At 49.0% G+C, this 14,230-nt stretch overlaps 1 protein-coding gene across 1 annotated transcript; it reads left to right on the top strand.

Annotated features, from left to right (window-relative positions):
• Nucleotides 1-11,690: 11,690 nt before the first annotated feature.
• Nucleotides 11,691-12,374, top strand: LOC104134349 (suppressor of cytokine signaling 1). Its single transcript, XM_009647879.2, has one exon. It carries the CDS (start codon nt 11,691-11,693, stop codon nt 12,372-12,374), a length of 684 nt encoding a protein of 227 aa, XP_009646174.1.
• The last annotated feature ends 1,856 nt before the right edge of the window (nt 12,375-14,230 follow it).

The following is a 14,230-nucleotide window of genomic DNA, read 5'->3' as shown; positions in this document are numbered from 1 at the left end:
CCAAGCGCAAGATTTCAAATTAAGATTTAGAAGTGAGAGGTGCAGAAAGTCCTACTTCTTAAACTTCTGGGAATCTCTGCTTCTGTTTGATAGCTATTGAAGAGTACAGAAATGTTAATTCAGTTTTAGTAAAATCGCTAAACGCTGGGTTTGTGTTGTCTTTGGAGACTTTAGAGCTGCCCCCTTATTTTCGTCCTCTTCAGTGGAGAAATGAAAAGGCCTGTGTGCACTTCACAGGAAATGAGTGTCTGATACAGGCTTGCAGGCTGCACATTTCCAAGAACTGCTCTCAAGGTATTTTGATAATGCACATTCTCTCTGCCTTCTCCCTTCCTGCTCCCCATGCACTTTCTGTGCCTCTGCTTGTTCGCAAACACATGCAAAGGATGAGGGAAAGAATTGAACGGTGCCACTATTAAGTTTGCAAATAGGCTGCTCTAGCTTTACATGGGCTCTTTGGGAGCTGCGGCTGGCAAAATTGGGTTAAGCTGTCAGCATTCAGTTGCCTTTGTCTAAGCAGAGAGTTTTTGTCCTCCCCCTCATGCCCTGCAAATGCTGAAGAACAATTTTGACTTCAGATTGTGACTTGTGCAACAGGGGTTTTTTTGTGTGTGCGTGATTCTGCAGCTCAGAAACAGTTTGGATCTACTTTCATACTTCCTCAGTAGCAAAGTTTATTTGGAAACTTAGGCTAAGGCTGTCAGGGAAGAAAATAAGTGTGACTATTAGCAATTGGAAAATGCCAAAGATCTCCGTTCCTTTTCCCGCCATCCGAACAGCGTAGCTGGGCTTCTGTGCATCTTGCTGAAGGTGCCTCACTAAAGCCGAGGGGGGTTTGGTGCAGGTTAGCCTGGGTTGGCACGCTCATGGTGATGTGCACAGATGCCCGCAGGAAGGGTTTGATTATGCTTTTTGACAGACCAGCAATGTTATTCTTGATCCATGTTATTCTTCATACGTATTTGAAGTTCTTCATTGTTTTCTGGTGAGAGATTTTGGGACATGGAGGGAGGGAAGCCAGAGCTGGAGAAACATTCTCCAACATCCCCCCCCCCCTGTTTAGAAGTTAACGTTCGTCCTCCAAGGCCTGGCTAAGTGACACAGCGGACCAAGAGCCTCGCTCAAGGGGATGCTGAGACAGAGGGAATGTTTCTTTCTAACCTCATTGCCACAGCCATTTCTGATTCAGAGCTGGTTTAGCAGTAATCACTGAAATGGCCCATTTGTGTAGGATGCACACCAATATTCAAGTCAGCACATAAGAGCGAGAAGTGCAGTTCTTTTTAGTCATTTAAAAATGAGGGAAAAAAAATGGGCTGAGCTGCTTTAACTACTCTGCAGCTGGTCCCTAGCTGATTCTTTGTAGTGACTTTATAAACCCTTGTTTACTTCAGTTTTGCATGACTAAAGGACACTTATGCCTTGTGCTGGGCTCCCTTTAGTCTTATATAAAGTTGGAACAGTTAAGAGGTGGCTTAAAAAGGTGCTGCTGAAACCCCCCCAGCTCTTAGCTGCTGGATCCCTTTGCCTAAGGTCTGCTGAAGCACAGTGTGGTGGGTACTTTACAGAGAAAGCAGAGACGTTTGAGAAAGGAGAGAAATGAGAGTCCTCAGATCAGTGCTCTCACTTTCCCCAGCAGCAGCATTTTAATGTCTATGTGATTGGAGTTTTTCCTTTTATGAGTTTTAAAATTAGTTACTTTTCAATCTCGGTCACCTTTGAACTTCCTCTCTTCTAGTTTTATGAAAGAGTATAAAAAGAACGGCCCGATTGTACTGTATCTCTCTCATACATCCCCTCATATCTGCTCTCTAAACTGAGCATGAAGTTTCTCCAGTCTCTCTGAACACTTACATGTGACTTCTTATCGCCCATCTTTAGGCCCATCCCCTTTGTTTCAACTCTGTTTTTATTTAAGGTGATTGGAACTGAACATATTATCTCAGGTGGTGACATTACTGTTAGTTTCCCACCCATCCACTTTGCAACCTCACGCTCCTGTTTGATTCTTGCTTCTTAATGACTGCTTTTGCATTCGGAGGGAGAGCTTTCCTTAACGAACTCTCAGCGCCGTTACTCGGCTCATTCGTCAGCTGCGCCACTTAATTTACTGCTCTTTGAAATATAGACTCGGTTTGTTTTCCTACAAATCTGCATCCACTGGCATTTGTGAGGACAGAAGCTTGCCTGGCCTCCTGGTGCTTGCCAGCCTGCCGAATTTTGAGTGACCTTTGACTTCTCTGACCTGCAGAGGGTGAAGTGGTTTTTGTCGCCGTTCACCCTGGGAAGGCGATGGAGGGGGCTCGCCACTTTTCCAGCTGGCTGCCTAGATTTAAGTAACATGAGGCTGGAAGCTGCCTGCTGGGGGGGTGAGGTTAGACCTCTGGCATTTGAGGTGTCGTCATCAATGGCAGCTTGAAGGTGGGGGTGGGAGACGATTTCTGGGAAGGGACCTGGCTCAGTGTGTGTGTTTGCATGGGCGTGGGGAAGGGAGCCACTCATACCTGGGCTGGGGGAGGCTTTGGGCTGCTTGTACCCACCGATCTGCCACGGGGAGGGACCTTCTGCAAAGCGGGCTGGCTCAATCCGGGCGGGAAGACACAGCAGTTGGGAGGGTGGCAGAGAGAGGTGATTGGGTGTGCAGGGGCTGAAATACCTTGGATTCCTCAGGACAACCCCTCTCCACCTCCCATCACCCTGGGGCGTGATTGCTCCTTGTCTTCTGTCCATCTGCTTTACAGGTCCCGGGGTGCTGCTGGCTCTGTACCTCGTGCACCATGTCTCACTTTTTGGCATGCTTCTGGTATGGAGGCTCTAGGGAAGCGCAAGGCACGTCCTGGCAGCTGTTGCTGCTTCAGACAGCGTCTCCCTGATGGAAAGCCCTATCCAGGGATTGCCTCTTGCCCGCAGCCAGGTAGCCGTGTGCTGCTCCTGCCTTAGCAGTGTCTGTCAAAAAAACATTCCTTACAACACTTTCAGCCCTCTGGCAATTGGTAGTAGCAGCTGATTTGATTAAGAGAGCGCTGCTCTCTGCATCTTAACCAGCCATTTCCAAATTCCTTCAAAATCCCTGGGTATCATCCACTGTGTCCCACTGACTTTCTGCCCCAACTCTTCTGATGGAGCGCTCCCTTCCCCCACCCCTTCAGGTTAAATAGCATTGAATACTGGGGAGTCTTCTCAGTATCCTCTGCAAGAAAAAAAGAATACCTGCTTGCTTATGTAGCTTTCCTGCGGTGTCCTTGTCCCCAGTTGCTGGTTTCCCAGTGAACTAAATGATTCCCCCAGAGGTTTTCTGGTTTTGATAAACTGAAAATGCCATTTGTTTTCTAGTTTTTGTTTTGTTTATCTTGGCTACCTACTGTCCCGGTTTCAGGACAGCCATCCTCATGTAAATTTGTTCCCCACCGTCAGTAATTTATGTTCGTTTATATCAGCTCCACCAGGGTTCTCTTTTCATCTCCTGAAGGTTTATTGAGGTTGTAGAGAGTTTTGGGCAGGGACCGTGGGTTTGTAGTGTGTGTGTGTTTAGTGCCTCTGATCTGTGGCAGAGACCCTTGCGAGCTGTCGTGCCGACAGCTAATACTTGCTGTGTGACCTGTGCTGTCCCCTGAGCATGTCCTCTTAGCCAGGCAGTGTCTCTCCTCCATCATTTGTGGGAGATCTGCATGCTCTGTCCCTTTAAGATTTCCTAAATAACCTCTCATGACTTGAATTTTTTTTTTTTTCTTTTCACTTTTGACTCTCAGGGATTAGTTTCTTTATTTTGTGTGTTGGAAATCCCCCGTTATAAAACTTACTGCTGTGGTGCATTTATGCTTTGTGACCCTTGCCCCTTCCTCTGAAGGCACGGTAGCTGGTACTGCTCAATGGCCCCTCGCATCTTCTGGAGCTGGTCCTTCTTAAGAGCCGAGGGAGGATCTCTCCTCTGTGCTCTGGCTTGCCTTGGTTAAGCGCCTGGGAGTCTTCTCTAAAGCACTAGTTCTGATCATGATACTGAACCAGTTTTAGCTACAGACATAGCTCATTTCTTAGAGTTAGCTGCTTTTTTTGCATTCCTTTCCTGCTAAATGTGATGGTTTTGATAAGAGGTCATGGCCATCGCGGGGACCGCTGACGGCCTTCGCTTCTCAGGATTTACTCGTTTCCTCAAACAGGGTGCTAGAACAACTGAAAAAAAGTCAATTTAGCTGAGAGAGGCTGGAACGGAGGGATCATACCTGTGCTGCTGGTCTGGGGAGGGGGGAGGCTGGAGAGGCCAAGGAGCCGTGACCAGTGGATGCAGAGCTCTGCCCCGACTGGGGGCGAGGATGGAGCCCGGGTGTTGCTGCCCCCTTCCCACTGATCCCCCTCTCGGCAGGGAGATGGGACAGAGCGTTTCCAATAGGGAGCAAGGAGGGACTGGTGTTGCCTTGGCCTCTTCCTTCCTCCTCATCGTGCCCTCTCCCCATCTCCTCATTTCTGCTCCCAAACTGGGGAGAGCCTGGGCTGCTTTCCCGGAGGGCTGCTTCCCTGGCCAGCAGGCGGTGGGGAGGGAGGGAAGGGAAGGCAAGGCAGCCACATGGAGGCTGCGCTCCCCGGCCGAGCACAGGGCTGAGGCTTCGTATAGCGATGCTGCACCAACATTCGCAGGGATGGCTGCTCGCTGTGAAACTGCAAGGGTCAGGAGCAGCGCAATTGGGCTTCTTTCGCTTACCAAAAATGCTGTTGTGTTGGCCAGAGGTAAGCAACAACTCCTCTCTTTCCTTAAGCCATGGCAGGATAACCTCAGCTGCAGCTTTGAAACTTAGCAGTAACCCTGACTGATTTCCTTTTTCTAATTTTTTTTTTTTTTTTTAAATTCTCTTTTCCCCAGTTATGGGGAAGAGGGGGAATTAATTCAGTCTCCAATAGAAGCTGCCTTTACCAGAAATCAGTTGGTAGTTTTGGTAGTTTTACTTACTGTGGAACAAGCTGTAGTTGCTTGTGGCTGCTGCACAGCAGCCTTTGAGTTCAGGGAAGCGGTGTGGCTTCTCTGTTACTCTGAAATGGCAGGATTACAGTTTCACACTGGGCTATTTCTACGAGGAACGGGCTGTTTCATTTGGAAGTAGTTGTTCTGAATTTGCATAGTATTTCCAAGGCGTGAGGAGGGGACCCTGAAAACGAGGTCTTTCTTCCAGCTCTTTTGGTTAGTCCAGCAAAAGCAATTAGCTTTCCCTGTAAAACACCACCTCCTCCTTCTTTGACGTATGTTATGCAGAAACCAAACGTGCTTGCAGACTTCCCTGCCTGGAAGAATACTCGGCGCACATCACACCGTCTTGCGGGTTTTCTTGGGGTAAAAATCCTTTAGCCTGTACAAGTGTCACGTTAATGCAGAAAACACATGTTATAGAGAAATATGATAAGAAGTACGAAACCTAAATATCAGACCCATGGGAAGTTATTTGTGGGTTTTGAAGTACGTTCTCCAACCCCAAAATGTTGGGAAGGGTTTGATAAGACCAGTCCTCTTGCAAGGTGGCCAGCAGCTGGTTCCTGGAGCCTGCATGCAGGATCCTCCTGCTTGGCATCTCTACTGAGGCGGTGGGGAGGGAGGGAAGGGAAGGCAAGGCAGCCACATGGAGGCTGCGCTCCCCGGCCAAGCACAGGGCTGAGGCTTCGTATAGCGATGCTGCACCAACATTCGCAGGGATGGCTGCTCGCTGTGAAACTGCAAGGGTCAGGAGCAGCGCAATTGGGCTTCTTTCGCTTACCAAAAATGCTGTTGTGTTGGCCAGAGGTAAGCAACAACTCCTCTCTTTCCTTAAGCCATGGCAGGATAACCTCAGCTGCAGCTTTGAAACTTAGCAGTAACCCTGACTGATTTCCTTTTTCTAATTTTTTTTTTTTTTTTTAAATTCTCTTTTCCCCAGTTATGGGGAAGAGGGGGAATTAATTCAGTCTCCAATAGAAGCTGCCTTTACCAGAAATCAGTTGGTAGTTTTGGTAGTTTTACTTACTGTGGAACAAGCTGTAGTTGCTTGTGGCTGCTGCACAGCAGCCTTTGAGTTCAGGGAAGCGGTGTGGCTTCTCTGTTACTCTGAAATGGCAGGATTACAGTTTCACACTGGGCTATTTCTACGAGGAACGGGCTGTTTCATTTGGAAGTAGTTGTTCTGAATTTGCATAGTATTTCCAAGGCGTGAGGAGGGGACCCTGAAAACGAGGTCTTTCTTCCAGCTCTTTTGGTTAGTCCAGCAAAAGCAATTAGCTTTCCCTGTAAAACACCACCTCCTCCTTCTTTGACGTATGTTATGCAGAAACCAAACGTGCTTGCAGACTTCCCTGCCTGGAAGAATACTCGGCGCACATCACACCGTCTTGCGGGTTTTCTTGGGGTAAAAATCCTTTAGCCTGTACAAGTGTCACGTTAATGCAGAAAACACATGTTATAGAGAAATATGATAAGAAGTACGAAACCTAAATATCAGACCCATGGGAAGTTATTTGTGGGTTTTGAAGTACGTTCTCCAACCCCAAAATGTTGGGAAGGGTTTGATAAGACCAGTCCTCTTGCAAGGTGGCCAGCAGCTGGTTCCTGGAGCCTGCATGCAGGATCCTCCTGCTTGGCATCTCTACTGCTTGGAAGCAGGAATTGTCACAGTGTGTGTGCTGCCTCAGCTTATTTTATTTTATTAAATATTACATCCTTGTTGAATGCTGGTTGTATAGGGAGACACAGTTTTGGTTTGGGGTATGTATGTGTGGTGTGGTTTTCGTTTTGTTTTTTTCTTTTTCCACGTATTCCCTCATGTGTCAGACATAAAGGCAGCCTCATATCAAACTATTTATAGCCGTGACATAAAAGATAGAGGGGAATGGCAATGTCTCCTAGGCCTGCTTTGTGCTGGAGAAATTGGCTGTGATTAACGTTGGTCGTCTTAGCTGAGCTGCACCACATTCCTCGCCTAACCACAGCTCCCTCTGTGCTTTTTGGCGCACGCCTGTCTGCGCGTCTCCTGCCTTTCCCTTCCCCCTCTGTGAACCCTTTCTGGATCAGCCCCGGTCACCTTGGCTGTGGTAGGGTGCTGGCAACAAGGGGCATTGGCGTGGCTGCGCAGCCACGCACCATGGCGGTGACGCCGTTTTTTTTCAGCCCCACCACTAAAACACAGCGCTGCATGCTTGGCTCTTAGTGGGGAGGTTTCTCTTCCAGCTGTTTGCTCGAGCTTTCCTTTGAAACATCCTCTCCAGCCACAAATCAGTAGGCAGCGCATTTCTGTGGGATGCAGACGTGCAAGCAAGAGATGTCTGCTGAGGCTCGACTGCCTGGAATGGGGACTCTGCTGCAAGGGCTTGGCAGGGTACCTCAGGGAGAGCTTTTCCAAATGATCCCCACCTCCATCTAACTGCTCTGGGAACTGCGGGATTGATAACCACTAGATGTCAAAGCTGAATGGAGTGGGTAGAATAGTAATGGGATGGACCTGCAGTTCTGCTAGCTGCAAGTCAACGTGGCTCATGGGGTGTGTGCCCGGTCTGGGCTCTGCTGGGGGGGATGCAGAGAATTGATATTAAGTAATAGGGCATAGATGTAAGTGAAGCCTTCCAGGGACTGGCTCTGAAAGGCATGCAGAAGGCTGACTTTGTTTTTTCAGCTTGCTGATGCATCCACTGACAGGCACGCGATTGCACAAGTGATGCTGTGCTGCTCCACCAGGTCAACAGGTTTAGTTTTCCATCCGCAAGGTGAGAAGGAAAAGCTTCGAGAGCTGGGGAAGCATGGCAGAAGAGCGCGCGCCAGAATGGACTGGGTCACTATTCGGATAACTTAGCAGCAAATGGCTACCTGCGCCGTTTCAGATAAGATACTCCAAATGTTGTGCGTTGCATTGAGCCCAAGTTTGAGTTTGCTGTTCTGAATCCTAAAGCTTATTCTTGTTGCCATCATCTCTTAATGTTTGGGTTTTATGGTTCCCGCTTCCAAAAGGTGATGGCATTTGCATTTGTCCTCAGGCCATCTGTGAGCTATTTGGACCTAATCAGCTCATGGCTTTGGGAGTAGCAATAATAACAACAGCAGCAACAATTTTCTGTTGCTATCTGTATACATGCTTCTACGATAGTACAGGTCAAAAAGGTTGAGACAGATAACCTGTCCCCAGATTTGTTGTATTTTAGATCCCTCGGTATTGCAAACTAATGGGCTTAGTCACCTGTCTGATGAACATCTCTTTCTTTTCAAAGGATGGATCTGCTCTTAAGTAAAGCTTTGCAAAAACTGGGAAGTGCCACGGTGGAACTCTTGAATTTGGACCACTTCCAGGCCTGACATCCAGAAACCCACCTCTATGGGCGGTAAATATAAAGAGGTAAGCTCCTTCAGGTGTCCTGGAGGAAGAGCGCAAGAACAAATCCTAGCTGAGTACTTGAAGCTGCTGTTGAACGTGCCAGATTTGTCAAGCCCCAGGGTGCCCGGCTGGCTTGGCTGACACCAGAGGCTGCGTACAGTCCCCTAGTTTACTAGAATTGTGGCCTTATATGAAATACGCTGCTTTGCCAGGGTAGCGAGTGAGGAAAGCAGAATGCCCTGTGTCAAGAGCACTTACTTTGAAAAGCTCTTGAAATTGTAGTAAATCAGAAGGTCTGGGGAAACTTAGCCAGCCTCTTAATTAGTGGGACGCTGGCTTTTTAGGGTATATTGCTTTGTCTGCAAGCGCTGTTCTGACTGTCTTGCAAGTAGGGAGGTAGTAACATGTTTGGGCGGTGGGGTTTTTTGGAGGGGGGATTGGCAAAGCAAATTGTCATGTGGCAAATCAGAAGCAGAACTAATTACGCATGTGTATTTTCTTACACCCCTGGACTGGCTTATTCCTAATCCTGAGAGTCTGCTCATCCTCCTTGACGTGGGAGGCCATGTACATGTAGGACCTGTTGACCCATTAAAAGTGAACCTTAAAGGTAATATCAGGAAGCACTTCTAGAGCTAATGTTAATATAACTAATACTGTGCTGCGGGCCAGCCAGTCATCTGTTGGAAATGGGTCACTGAAGCTAAACAAATTCATGCCGTCTGAGGCTCTGACCCATATGTAGATTTCAAACTGAGTGAACAAATTGTGAGGGTGCTATTTTTGCATTTATTTTGAATTTGAAACGATGACACAGTCTCAGTTCTTAGTCAGTCAGACTTCTAGTAGCAGTGGATTTTTCTTAAAGGACTTGGGAGAATGACTCAAGGTTGAAAACTGGGACAAACAAGTTTATTTTTTTTTCTGTCAAATAGCATCTGCAGCCTTAAACAAATTATCTATTTGTTTGTTATTTTTAAAAGTAGCCTGGAAATGAAAGACAGCTGCCTGCTGCTGTTTTCGTGCTTGAATTTATTTTCCAACCTAGACCCGTGAGATTGGCAAAATTTCCGTTTGGACCCAAGAGAAGTTGCTGTTTGGGAAGAGTGGCTGCTGGTGGGAGCAAGGCTCCTTCTTGCTCCTGTCGAGGCTATAGCTGCAGCCCTGGAGACAGCTGGCGGGAGTAGGACCTTCTTTTTGTATAGTAGCTAATATTAGAGGGCTCTTACAGCTTCCTCACCCAGCAGAGAAAAGGAAAGGGATGGACACGCTGCAACTTCTTGTGGCGCCTACAGTGTTGAGTTTTTGCTGCACATGGCAACTGTGTTTACTTGCATTCTGCTCACTAAATCAACTTCCCCTAAGATTTATTCTGACTTGCTGAACCATATGAGCAGCTTTCAACTGCTGCGTTGTTGGTTTTTTTTAAATGGAAAAGAAAAAACCCAACTTAATTAACTCCTTCCTACCCCTCCCACCTTTCTCTAAGTGTGGAATTCCCCTCCCACCGTGACGTGTAGCTAAAGGGCAGGATTGGTAGCATTCAGAGCGGTACCAGGGAAGTTAGCAGCTTGTGGACTGCAAAGCAGAGGACTGGAAACTGGAGAAGCTTCCCAGGCTGCTCTTGGAAAGGGTGTTTATGGCTCCATTCATGGAGACCTACCTGACAACTGCATTACTGGTATTACTGTTAAGTATTGAGAGATGTTAGGAGAGAAAAGATAACTGTGGGCAAGGCATTGCCGAGCAGATGCCTCCTTTCCAAAACTAATGTGCCTGTGCGAGGGAAAGACGTTTGGCCTGGCCACCCCATGTCCTTTCCCTGGTTGCAAAGTGGGCTCCACATGGCTGTCCAGCTGGCATGGGCACCGAAAGAAGCGCGAGGCTTTTGAACAACCATCAAAGAGTGTGAGATAGGTGGAACCTTGCAAGGAGCTAGGCCTAACCTAAAGCTCTCCCTCCAGAGCAAGCCCTCCGCAGGTCCCTGCACGTTCCCTGGGGGGCTGCCTGCCTGCTAAGAGCCCTGATGCTCCTGCAAGCCTGTGGTGCCGGGGTCTGCCGGAGATGGAGGAGCGCATCTCTTCCTCCGCTGCAGGCTGTGTGTCAGCAGTCTGTTCTGCTCTGAGCACGGCTGCGCTGTCAGCGAGTGTGACTGGGTTAATGGAGTATGTCAGGGGACCGAGGGCAGGGTTTGGCGGTGAGCTACTGACTTGTCAGGCCCGGGGAAGTGGTATGTAACAGCTCAGCTTCTCACACAGAATGAGCCTCTGGCTTGGGGCTGTGGTTTTTATGTGTTTATATATATATATATTTATACACACACACACATGCAGAATATGTATTTTTTTTATATAATTGAAACGACTTGGATAGCTGATGGCAACACTGGGTTCATGAATTTGCATTTCTGAAAAGGGACAGCCTGGTGATAACACGAGGTGCAGAAGATGAGTAAGGGAAGGCACTTTGAACACAGCACATGAGTGGAGGATGGTGACTGGGAGAGGGCAGCATCGTCTGCTGGCCGGGGGAGGTGTCCCTCTGGCAGAAACAGAAGTTAAAGCACTGGAAGGGCCTGAGCAGAACCATTCCTGGGACGTCAGCAGTGGCTGGTATCAGCATTAGGTGGTCTCATTCGTGGCAGTCCCAGCCTTAAAGTTGATGGTGTAACATTTCTTGAAGGGCTCTTGATCCAAGACCTTTGCTTTCTCCTGATGCAGTAAAACAGGCATGTCCTGGGATGAGGGAGTGATTCATGGGGTTTGGTGGGAAGGGCTCATTCCCATCTTCTGCTTATTTTAAGTCCTGTTGTCTGTCCTTTTGTCAGAGAAAGGGTTGGAGAGGCATGAGGAAACCTTTCCACCTTTCACTGAATGACAAAGCGAATGATACCTTCCTGCTTTGGGAAAATTTTCCCTTCTGATTTGGGGTGTCCTTCCCCTTGCCAGTCTCAAGGCCACTCTGAAAAGCCCCTAAACATCCAACCGGGGGAAATCTAAAAAAAATACCAAGATCTGCTAGGTTCAAACCAGCCTGCTGAAAGTGTGTGCTGGGGAGCCCCTAGCTGTGAATCATGGAAACCCAATGGATGCAGAGCTCTGTAAGGTGCTGCCTTGCGCTGGTGGGGACCCAGCTGGAGCCCTCCCTGCATGCATTTCCTTGGTTGTCCCTACAGCTGTGGGTTAGGGATGCACAGTAACTCCCCGGTACCCTCTTTGGTACTCTTGCTGCTGTCTTCTCCCTGTGAAGTGTCTTCACTTGCCCATTTAGAAGGTATTGGGTTTGCCTCACTCTCCTTCTGTCCTGCAGGCTGGATGCAAAGGAGGAAGCATGGTAAAGGCAGCATCTTTCCAGAATCCATGGGCTCTTTGAGAGATGATCAGAGGGAGGCCAGATGATCTGCACAACACGCACACCACTGTTTCTCGTCCGCAAAGGCAGCATCAGAGCGTTCTCCCCAGCCCTGCACCCCCTGGCCTGCCCGATCGTTTTCGGATGTTTCGCAGCTGTGAGTGGGAGGTCCTGGAGCGATCCCTCAGTATCCTCCAGGCCAGCGACTTCTACTGGGGCCCCTTGTCTGTGGGGGAGGCTCATGCCAAGCTCCAGCGGGAGCCCGTTGGCACCTACTTGGTGCGGGACAGCTCGCAAGGGAACTGCTTGTTCAGCCTGAGCGTGCGGATGCCGACGGGGCCTGTCAGCCTTCGGATCTCTTTTCAGGAGGGCTATTTCCGCCTGAAAAACTGGTTTTCGGACTGTGTGGTCCGGCTGCTGGAGCTGGTGGTTGCAGGGACCCGGAACAACCCCTTGCACTTTGATGAGATGGGGGGAACCCCCCTGGTCTTCTCTGAGCCCCTGTGCCGGAGCCGCCGGGCGGTGCCCACACTGCGAGAATTGTGCTGCCGGAGCCTGCCCGCTGGTGCCACGACAGGGGACGGAGCAGGACTGGAGGGCTCCTCTGGGATGTGCCCGAGGGAGGAGGTGGTCTCACCCCCAGGCGGAAGGGCAGTGTCAGGGGGGAGCATCGTCCCCAGCCCCTCTCCGTCCCAGGCTGGGAGATGATGCCATGCACATGGGAGATGAAGGGAGGCATCTGTTAACGTGGCTGTGCTGGTGGGACGCACGCCACGCCGGTGGGGCTGGACTGGCTGCTGGGAGAGGAAGGGAAGGGCAGGGGGAGCAGGGCTTGAACCCGCTGGCTCTGACAGCTGTGTCCTCGTACGTGCACAGTGTGTGTCGCCTTCCCCCGGGATGCTGGGGGTAAAGCCAGACTGAAGAGCAGAGATTTCCTTCCCCTCCTAGTCCTGCTCTTTCCTCCATTTATAACTTACAAGTTGAGAAGAAGGTGAGTTGCCTGTCCTCCCAGGTCAGCCCTGTGTTTTCCTCTATCACAAAGTGTCTAAGCTCATTTCTGCTGCAAATCTGCTCTCGTGAAGTGTTACGGCAGAGTCCAGTCTCACAGCAATGCAGCTTGGGCATCGGTGGGCACGACCCCTGAGCCAGCCGGATACCCATGTTGCTGCGGCGGAGCAAGAGCATGAATGCGATGCCTGCCACTTCAGAGGGCAACGTTTGCACTAGAGGGAAACCATGTATGACACGTTCAGCTTCACTGGCTTTTGCATTGCTTTATTTGAACGGATTTTTGGGAGCATGGTATTCCTGCGGAGGTAACCCTGGTCTGGAGAGCGGGGTCTGCCCCGAGAGGGTGTGAACAGATGGGATGCAGCACCCTTTTTTATGCTCATCTGGTAGTATGCTGCTGCCACCTACAGAGCATAAAAAGATGTGTTGGTTTTACCTCAAAAAAGGCAAAACATTTTTTTATATAAGACTTTTAAAAATTTTAATAAACATGTTTTTATACTTATTTTTAAAAGTCAATGAATATATGGTGATATTTTCATTCCCTTGCAGTGTTGGAAACCTAGTTAGTTTAGTGCTGAGACATGGTAATCAAATGGAAACTGAAGGAGTGAATTTCCTAAAGACCAAAAGCAGGACATAAATGAATGGTCCTAGCTGGGAACAACAAACTCAATTCATCTTATAGTGTAATCAAGTAAAGAATTTTCTAAACATAAGATACTTCTTAAAAATGTAGGGATGAGATTTTCAGAAGTATTTTTAGTACCTTAAATTTGTACTGAGTGTTTGAAAGAAGCATGAATAATTCAAGATCCTAGAACAGGGCACAGCATCAGTGAACTCACACTGGTGGGGGTGAGTACAGATGAGAAAAACAGAGTCGGCTTAAATAGGGTTATGGTTCATTTCAGGCACGCAGGCAGGTACGATGTCTTTGAAATAAGTGACTGAGAACAGCTGCTTGAAAGGAGAAATTCAGATACCATAAAATTTGAGCTAAACCTCTGCGCACTGCCGAGGATCTACAGCCAGGCAGGCAGCCTGCTGGGCTCATGCTGACTTTCCCCTTCAGACCCATGCAGGGGGGAAAAAAAAAAAGCCGAACATGGAGAGAGATTACTCTGAATTTGCTCTTTTGGCTTCAGGTATCTTATCTGAGGAACCAAAGCATGCGGTCAGCACAGAGAGAGAGATACAGGGTGTGATTCATCACAGGAGCCTAACTTCAACACTCTGAATTATTCTCTGGAGGGCTCTGTCGCTCTGCTGATGGCAAGGTGCCTGGCCTCCTATCTCGGGGCACTGGCTTACGAACCACAGTAGTTAAATAAGTGCCAGAGAAGTGGCCACCGTCTCCCTGCTGCCTGCTCCTCTCGGTCTCAGGGAGGCCAGGGGCAGCTGGGTAGCCCTGCAGCGGCTGGGGCTCTCACCCCAGCACAGAAGCGCAAGCTGAGATTGTTCCTAGCACCGGGTACGTGCGCACTGTGGTGGCTGACACATCGGTATGGTGTTGCTTGCTGCTGGAGCTGTGATCTCGCACAGGGACGGGG

The sequence above is a fragment of the Egretta garzetta genome, unplaced genomic scaffold (genome assembly GCF_000687185.1).
Source record: "Egretta garzetta isolate BGI_Z169 unplaced genomic scaffold, ASM68718v1 scaffold51, whole genome shotgun sequence".
In the NCBI taxonomy this organism is placed as follows: Eukaryota; Metazoa; Chordata; class Aves; order Pelecaniformes; family Ardeidae; genus Egretta; species Egretta garzetta.
The sequence above is the reverse complement of the archived record's forward strand: the minus strand, read 5'-3'. Positions and strand labels throughout refer to the sequence as shown.